Raw genomic sequence first — 8,985 nt, forward strand, 5'->3', positions numbered from 1 at the left:
ACCTTCAATCCCAGCGCTCAGGGAGGATCACTGTGAGTTCAAAGCCCACCTGGTCTACAAAACGAGGCTAGGACAGCCAAGGCTACAAGGAGAAACCCTGTCTCAAAAAACCAAAACACGCAAACTAACCAACCAAACCAAACCAACCAAACAAAGCAAACAAACAAAAAAAAAAACCCAGTTCCTCATGTTGTGGTGACGCCCCAACCATAAAATTATTTTTGTTGCTACTTCATAACTGTAATTTTTGCTACTGTTATGAATCTTAATGTAAATATCGGATACGCAGATGGTCTTTGAAAGAGTCCTTTGACCTCCCAAGGGGTCACAATCCACAGGTTGAGAACCGCTGGTTAAGCATTGCTGTGCTCAGGACACTCCAGGCAGCCAGTGATTGCTGTGATGTTCAGTGAGTCGGGGAGGAGGCTGGAGAGGAGGCCGGGGTCACTGTAGTGTCCCGTATGGAAGTTAAAGTGTGCACACACATAAGCTTTGGCTCACCCCACTGGTAAGGCACATCCAAAGTTTAGGGTTGGGCTTGGGGTGTGGCCTAGCTGGTGCAACGCTTCTCTAGCATGCACGAGACCCTGAGCTTGGTTCCCAGCACCGCGTGAACTGAGCGTGCTGGCGAACACCTGCCGTCCAAGCACTTAGGAAGTAGAGGCAGGTAAAAGTTCAAGGTCATCCAAGGTTATGCAGGCTAATCCGGAAGATAGGAGGCATTGCCTCAACCCTCCCCTGAAAGGAAGCAAACATGCCAAACTTAAACAAGATTCAAACCTAAACAAGTTCAATAAACTTTGCTACATCGAAAGAAATACTCAGAACTTTTCGTTGCTATTTCATTTATAACTATACCCAAAAGCTCACGTTTCCTTTAATTCCCACCTCTTAAGGGCATGGTGATGCTTGTAAACCCCTGTGCTTGAGCTGAGCCCTTTGAGGTAAGCCAAGGGCGTGCTCTCCACGTAATCGCTACCCAGGCTAACCTTCCGCTGTGTTGGTTTCCCATTCATTTTCTTATCAGCATACATCAATTGTATAAAATGATAGGTTGCACAAGGCACTTCCCCAAGTATAGATGTTTATCATGTAGTTTGAAAACAGGAGAGATTTGCATTTCTGGATCCAGCTTATTTCCCTTAACCCGGTGGTCTACAGTTCATTTTTTTTTTTCCTTCAAATGACACGATCATGTTCTTTATGGCTGAATACTAAATAACTCCCTTTGCGTCCTTGTTACAGGGCTGTTTCCGTAAAGCTTTTGTCCTATCTTGAGGTACAGTCTAAAGCTTAAGATTATTAGGGGTGGTGGGATACAGGTTTCCACAAGTGTTCTTATGACCTTTGATGCTTGGGTCAGAGGGGGCCTGGTACTTACTGTTTTGCTCCAAGCGAGGCCCGTGGTGTGGTGCTCCTTGATGTAGGTTTGCAGCTCGCTCCAGATGCTGAGATAGGACTTCACCCAATCCACGTGATGCAGGTCACTTCAGTACAAGAGAGAGTGGGCGAGAGCAGGGTTAGGATCGAAAACCCAGTTTTACACGTGTCCATCTGGTAGGTGGAGCTCCAGAGGAGCCCAGAGCGAGTGTCCTCTAGCCAGAGGGGGGCAGGAGGATGGCCAGTGCTCTGAGCTGCGGGTGTGGACAGAGAGACAGAGACGGGGACCCGGGTGTGCGGAGCTGACACAGGAAGTAGGCCATCCCTGGTGGAGGTGGCTGCGGGGAGCAGACCGTTGCTTCTGACCCCCTTCTCGAATAAAATAAAGAACAACATGTTTCTAGGGGAGAGAACAGCATGAAAAAGAAACAAACAAACAAACAAACATGGAGCAAAAGCATTTGGCTTGTTTTCTAGTAATTCAGCCGTTATTTGGTTTTAGAAGTCTGACTGGCTGGAGACTTCTACCCACTACAAATGACATGGACAGCTGACAACACTTCATCCTTCTAAAGTGACTCTCACTGAAGTACCTGACTTGGATGCTCCTGACAATGTGAGCTGGGTGGAGTTTGATCAGATTTTGTTTGTTTTTGTTTGTTTGTTTGAACGAGGAGCAAGTCAAAAGCCTTTCTTAATAGGGTGAACACATGAGGCTGTGAGAGCTGCCAGAATAGGCAAATGGTTGGTTGCATTTCTTTCCTAAAAACATATTATTCTTATTAATTCTTTTATAATTATATATTTTAATCACATTCGCCCCCTTTGTTGCATTTCTTTGGGCAATTTCTGCCCCCATAATCTTCTTTGCCCCCATTTTGAAGGAAGAAGTAGTGGTCAGAAAATGAGAAAACACTGAGTTTTGAGTTGGCAGAAACTCAACGATATTCCACTAATGTCAATAACTGAAGAGAACCCCAAAAGGAAAGCTCTGTTATTAAGCCTCTTGACAACAGTGACTTTTCTCCACATAGACTGCTATCCTTGCAATGTTCTGAATGCCACCCTTATGCCTAGAGTCCACAGCAGGAAGCCATGCCACCAGGGAGAGTGAGCAGGGCGATGACCATGGTTTGGATGGGAAATGATCCTTACAGAGTCATATGTCTGGGAACTTGTTGTTTTGGGAGGTCGTGCAGCCTTTAAGAGGTGGAGTGTCACAGGAAGTCAGTCACTGTAGGGTGGGCCTTCCAGCCTCATTTCCTGTCCCATCTCTGCTTCTTGCCCCGCTCAGATGTGAGCTCTCTTCACTGCTTCAGCTGCCAAGCCAGCCTATGGCTGTGCCCTGCCAGCCGTGGTGGTTTGTATTTCCTGAATCATGAGATAAAATGAACCTCTCCTGTCTTAGGTTGGTTCTGTCAGACATCTACGTTTTCAGTGAGGAAGTAAGTCATGTAGGGATTGGATTCCTGACCACCCCGTTTTCTTCCACAGCTTTAGATTTGCTGGCTCTGTGACCGGAATCTATGAGGCTCTGCCTCACTTTCATAATTAAAATCCCCTAAGTGAGTAGCTTCCTAGACCTACCTCATTAATGCCTTGTTCTAGAGGCTCTTAGGAGGTGCCCACAGACACAGGAGACTGTGTACAATGGTATCAGAGGATGAGGCTCCCTTCAATATGATTCAGCATGTATGTCTACATACATGCTCTACCTATGCAGGTATGTCTCATCTGTGTGTGCATTTACGCAACACACAGGCATGACAACACGCCAGAGATAATCCCATCATACATTTGACATATGTACTGCTAAAAATGCTAGCAACTAACAAGGGCCAAAGCTGTACAAGGCTCAGGTGGTTTTCCTTTTTAACCATCGAGGTATTATTTTGGCTTGGAGAAAGTTCCAAGAAAAAAAAAAAACAAAACAAAAACAAAAACGTAGGAAGAAATAATTGCATGAAAATTCCTAACCACCAATGAAGACCAAATCTATATGTTTAAATGTGTTTCTCTCCTAAGCATTGCAGTATCACTTTGACTTAAAGAAAGTTCTAGAAAAAGGTTACAGGCAGGAATAGCTGCATGGTGCCTTTTACCTGAAGCTTAGTCTCTAGAACATTAGTTGAGCCACATCCAAACACATGGAAGTTGTGACCCTCCCTCTGTTTTCATTGGCGTTGGAAGCTGCAAAACCACGCCCTGGCAAAGCCAAGGCAACCGATCCACTCTGTTCCTATAGACAAAGGAGCCAACAGCCAGCCCAGCTGGTTACCAGGGAGGCACAGAGGCCCGCAGCCCTTCCTTCAGCAGTTTCTCCCACAGGTCTGCCACACGGGCAACACCTAGAAGGCCCTGTGGGGCACTTGGGAGACCCCCCACAGATGGATGTTGGGGTGTGAGGCTCCTTACACTCACCAGTTCACCAGTGGAAGACATTCAGGGGGACTGGCGCCCAGGTGAATCGACACATGCACCTCTAGTGACATTTCTCTGGCTTATTATATCTTTTTTAGGCATGCTGCCGATGAAGCGCCCGGTGATGCTGCCTGACCTTTCATATTTAACGCTAATAGCTGAGATCAAGGGGCAAAGCCTGAGTGGGCCATGGTCTTGTAATTACAAACTGCAAAGGAGGTTGAGGCTGGAGGGTCACACCATGAAGGCCTGCTCAGATGACAGAAAAGTGCAAGGCAAGCCTGGACAACTTGGGGAGACTGTCTCAAAATGAAAGAAAGTGAAAAGAGGACTGGGGGTGCAGTTCCGTGGGGATGTTTGTCTAGCAGAGGGGAAGCCCCGAGTTCAATTCCCAGTTCTGTAACAAGCAACCTTGAAGGGGGCAAAGACTGCATTTGTTTTGTACAGAAGCAAGACCGTGGGAAACCCCAAACCCTCTGGTGATGGTAGAACCTCGGGAGGCTATCCAGGCAGCAAGCAGACACTGAGGGTTGGAGAAGCTTATGAGAAACCAGGAGCAACAAGTGAGTACAGGTTTCTTTGGGGGAGGAGATGAAAATATTGTAAAATTAGTTGTTGGAATGAATAAGTGGAATGATTCCTTGTATTACAATTCTCCATACCTCACATATATGGTATAAATATTCTTATATGCTGACTAAAAAATATGTTATATGTTTTAAAAAAGAGCTTGGTGTGGTAGCGTATGCTTGCATTCCCAGCACCCAGTGGGTTGATGCAGGAGGATCCTGAGTTGGAAGCTAGCCACTGGGCTCCACAGTACGATCTTGTCTCAAAACAACTAACCAACCCCTACCCCTCTCAAAAAAAGGAAGAAAGAAAGAAAATAAAAGAAAAAAAAAGAAAAAAAGAAAAAGAAAAGAAAAAATAAAAAGAAAAAAAGAAAAAAAAAACCTTCAAGAAAACTAGAAGACAACTTTCCCTCCCCCCCAAAAAATCCCATGTTAACAAAAAACAGCAATGCAAATTTTGACCGGTACCATCTTAGGCAATAGGTTAGACTGTGGTGGGTATTTGTGTATGCTATACATTTTTCCGCATTCTGTGGGAAGGGTCTGCCTTAGTACGATAACTGAGACAGTCTAGAGAAGCCAGGCCCTCTGATTTCCTTCCACCTGAGCAGTGTGGAATAAGGATGAGATGTCACTAGGAGGCCCCATGCTAGCTGACCAGTGGCTGCTTCTGCTGGTCCCACTTAAGAGTTCAGATTGGGAGCTACTGGAGTCCAGAGCCAGGCAGCGAAGATGGCTGCTCTTATTTCAGTCTTTTCTTCTATTAGTTAGCAGGGCTGGCCACATCACACTTAGCCAGCTGTGGCCTCGTTGGAGAGTGAGCACTCTTGTGACAATCTGTGTAAATACGTTAAGAGGCATTTTCCTAGCTATCTCCTCAGCCTGGCCTACCTCCATTTGATGGCATTTTCTCTTCTGTCCCCAGATCAGTCTCTCTAGGATCCCTTATTTGGGCTGGAGGATACCAGATCTTTCTATGCTGGTTCTCCAGACAAAACCCCTTGGCTCACCTGTCCTTTCAACAGCTGTTGACAGTTGTTCAGACAACAGCTGTCTGTCTGCCGGGTTCTATTTCATCTGTTTCTGGTTTTGTGCCCAGTTTGCCTAGTTCACAGTCTCACCAATCTCCGTTTTGGGCTCCTCTATTCCTCCTATCTAGTCACTCACTATCTCTACTTTGCTCAGTGGAAATTTTCACTGGGTTTGGTGGCACATGCCTACAATTCCAGCACGTGGGAGGTGGAGACAGGAGAATAGCCACGAGCTTGAGGTCAGACCAAGATATATTAAGAGACTCTGTCTCCAAATCATGAAAGAAGGAAAAAGTTCAATGATGGAGGCTCAGTCTTTAAGTACAGACATTCCCGACGTACTGACATGTGGTCACATGAGGACAGGCAATTCAGTGAAAGAAAATGGAGGCAGCTTTCTTTGTAAAACACATGCCATCCAGGAATCCGATCCCCTTCTCCGTGTGGCTTTTCCCTACAAAAGCGGGATTTTAAAATTTTACTTAAGCAACGAAAAGCTTCTATTCACGCCTGTATGTGTGTCCCCTGTGTCAATACGTGCAGCGCACGTGAGGTGTCTTCGGAGGGCAGGTGAGGGTGTCGGCTCCCCTAGAGTTGAAGTTGTGGACCGCACGAAGCCATCGAAGTCTGGCCCTCTGGAAGAGCCGAAGCGGCTTCTAATGCCTGCGAAGTCTCTCCAGTTATTCTGTTTTCTCCTGACATTTATTCACGCGTTTTGCGTGGGAGTCTTTGGACGCCCGTGGGCGTCGACTCTGTCCTCTACCAGGAGATGGAGGAGTAGTAATCAGGTCCTTGGGGTATGGCGGCAGGGGGCTTGCTGAGCCATCTCAACGGCCTATGTATTGTTTGAAGACACGCTCTCATGTGGCTCAGGCAGACCTCACATTGGCCATGTTGCAAAGATGGCCTTGGATTTCTGACTGTTCTCTTTCCCCTGGGTCACAGGTTCGAAGCTCAAATGTGGGCTCTTAGTCTCAAGGTTAGTCAGTGTACCAATGAAGAGACCAGGACAGGGATCTGGGGTTAAACCTAAGCTTGAGGAGCAGAGGTCTGACAAATGATCGACTGAAAAACACAGCCAGTAAAAGACGGTACATACCTGTGTTTGTAGTCCTTCAGGACCCTGTTAGTGTAAAAGGTGGCAGCATCATTCATCTCCTTGACATAAGGACCAGGTTTGGGGGACTGAGAAAGCAGGACCATCACCCAAGCATAGAAGAAAAAAACACAGGATAAGAAAGAAAACACCTTGAAGAAGCAGGAGAAAAGCAGCAGAACAACGGGTGAGAGCCAGAGGCAATGTGGGGTCTGTAGAGGCTGGAGAAACGCTTTCCCATCTCAGCGTAGAGAGCACTGGGCTCACACAGGGTAAGAGAAAGCCGATGTGCCCAGCCTGCAGGAGCCTTCCTGCGGTGCCCCAGGCTACGGACGAGCCTGAAGGTGAAAGTCCCTGAAAAGGTGACGCCTGTGATAGTCTGTCCTTACTCACCACAGCTATCCACCCGAGGGCGGGTATGCTCTCGCTGACGGCTGAGAGGTGGTTGAACATGTCGCTCCCCCGGTTTCTCTCTCGGAAAGTCTGTATCTCCTGAATCTTCTCCGATATGGGTTTCAGGAGGACAGCCAGCTCATTCTGTGGGCAAACATTGGACTGGTTACTTCGGACAGGCAGAACACTGTGCACACTAGCCTGAGGGGACCGCCCGGGGCTCGCTGTGACTTGGGAATCCGAAAGGAACATGCGACCATCCTGAAGAGGACGATGTCGATACAGACAGCCTTCTTTCGGGATCTCTGCATGCTACTGTTGTGGGCTCAACCAACTCTGGATTGAAAACACCACAATAAGCAGCTTGGCTGGCAGAAAGGCCGGTGTTAAAACAAGAACAGCAGCAGCAACAGCAGCCAAGCTGGACATGGTGGCTCATCCTTGTCACCCCAGCACCTGGGAGGCCGAAGCAGGGGTTGAAATCACAGTGACGCCAGACATGGTGCGGTAGCTCACACTTCTTATCCTAGCATTTAGGAGACCGTGGCAGGACGCTCTGAGACCAGCCTGGGCTAGAGGGTAAAATCCTGTTCCTCCCAACACCCAAAGGAGACAATTACGATTCAATGATTTATCATCTTTTACGTCCTCAACCTGATGGCTTTCTGTACGGTCCTTAGCCCAAGCGTGGTCACATTCTCTTCTCATTAATTCACCACATGACTCCTGTAGTTACATTAAAATGATCTTCAAAACTGTGTGAGCAGAGTCACAAGGTACGACAGGAAGAGAGCCTCCCTGCGGCGGCTTTCAAGCCCTCTCCTGCTGAGTGTTGACACCTGTTGGACCTCCAGGTGTTGAGGAGCCAGATACAAAGTTGGAGCCTGTGTGTGTGTGTGTGTGTGTGTGTGTGTGTGAGAGAGAGAGAGAGAGAGAGAGAGAGAGAGAGAGAGGGAGGGAGAGAGAGAGAGAGAGAGGAATAGCAAATAGCAAGGCCCTGCCTGGCAGGAGCAGTTGAAATGCTTTCAGCAGAATTTTACTCAATCCTATTCACAGGAGGGAAAATGGAAAAGCGCCTTACAACTCTTTCAATTTTTCTTTTTTTTAGAGCGATGGTTTTCAACCTTGTCTACATGCCGGCACCATCTCCCCTCTCCCTGAGGCCTCATCCTCATTTCCTTGGTCTTGGGGAGGCCTGGGCAGGAGGGGAAGACTGGGAAATCCCCCTAGGTGGTCACTAGGGGTCACACACCAAAGGAGCAGCAGACCACCGGGGACAAAATTAGGCTCGGCCACAGCCACAACCGCGACCCTCTTCTGACTGTAACCCTCTTGCCATGTTTCCTCCCAAGCCACGTGTTAGAGAGAGAGGCTTTGGAGTTAGAACGACCTTGGTTCAAATCTACTCTCTGCCGATTACCATCCATGCGGCTCTGAGGAAAATCACTTCAGCTGATTTTTTTGTTTCATTTGGCACAAATAGAAGAGAACCCCCTCCAGCCTCTGGTTATAGGGGATGCTATATTTTAAACCTCTGGCCCCGGGGCTGTTACAGAATAATTGCAAGTGATGGTTCTGAGAGCCATGCCACAGCTCACGTCAGAGTTGTGTTAGTCATGTTTCTTGCCGCTGCGACTAAATAGTTGGCAACCTAAGGGAGAAAGGCTCCCTGGAGCTTCCTACGTGGAGCAGAGTAGCCTCCAACGCTCGGAAATTCTCCTGCCTCTCGCTCCTGATGACTGTCATTGCTGCCGTGTGCCACCACACAAGGTTTGGAATTTTAATCTTTAGAAAGCAAATATTTCTCTCTCCATAGACCTTTTCTCGGTCCAGATTCAATTACCATATCAAAAGGGCGATGCTGGTTCCCTCAAAGGCCAGCAGTTCCGTTGTGGCAAAGCCACGCAGCAGCGGCCCCTGCTTGCCTCTCAGCACTTGGCTAAACCATAACATGTTTGATGAAATGACATCTCTGAGAAAGACCAGACTGTGTCAACTGCTGGTGGAATCTGTTCTGTTGCCCCAAGAAGAGAAAGAACCAGAAACTGTGTATTTACAACACTGGAGAGATTTATTACGACCAACTTCGTTT

At 47.6% G+C, this 8,985-nt stretch overlaps 1 protein-coding gene across 1 annotated transcript; it reads right to left on the reverse strand.

The window, feature by feature from the left end:
- Positions 1-681: 681 nt before the first annotated feature.
- On the reverse strand, positions 682-8,639 carry LOC129685833 (adenylyl cyclase-associated protein 2-like). Its single transcript, XM_055619340.1, has 5 exons — positions 8,577-8,639; positions 6,894-7,037; positions 6,504-6,589; positions 1,382-1,487; positions 682-738 (listed from the first exon to the last, which is right to left on the reverse strand). Exons 1-5 carry the CDS (start codon positions 8,637-8,639, stop codon positions 682-684), a joined length of 456 nt encoding a protein of 151 aa, XP_055475315.1.
- Positions 8,640-8,985: the final 346 nt, after the last annotated feature.

Source organism: Psammomys obesus, unplaced genomic scaffold, assembly GCF_907164565.1.
Source record: "Psammomys obesus unplaced genomic scaffold, mPsaObe1.curated_primary_1811, whole genome shotgun sequence".
Lineage (NCBI taxonomy): Eukaryota > Metazoa > Chordata > Mammalia > Rodentia > Muridae > Psammomys > Psammomys obesus.

Bases quoted from the DNA above. Each gene is read 5' to 3' on its own strand.
- LOC129685833 (XM_055619340.1), bottom strand. From the start codon at position 8,639: ATGACAGTCATCAGGAGCGAGAGGCAGGAGAATTTCCGAGCGTTGGAG. The intron at 6,590-6,893 runs GTGAGTAAGGAC...CTGCTTTCTCAG, and splicing joins CCCTCGGGTGGATAGCTGTG to TCCCCCAAACCTGGTCCTTA. The intron at 1,488-6,503 runs GTATGTACCGTC...CTTGTACTGAAG, and splicing joins CTGAAGGACTACAAACACAG to TGACCTGCATCACGTGGATT.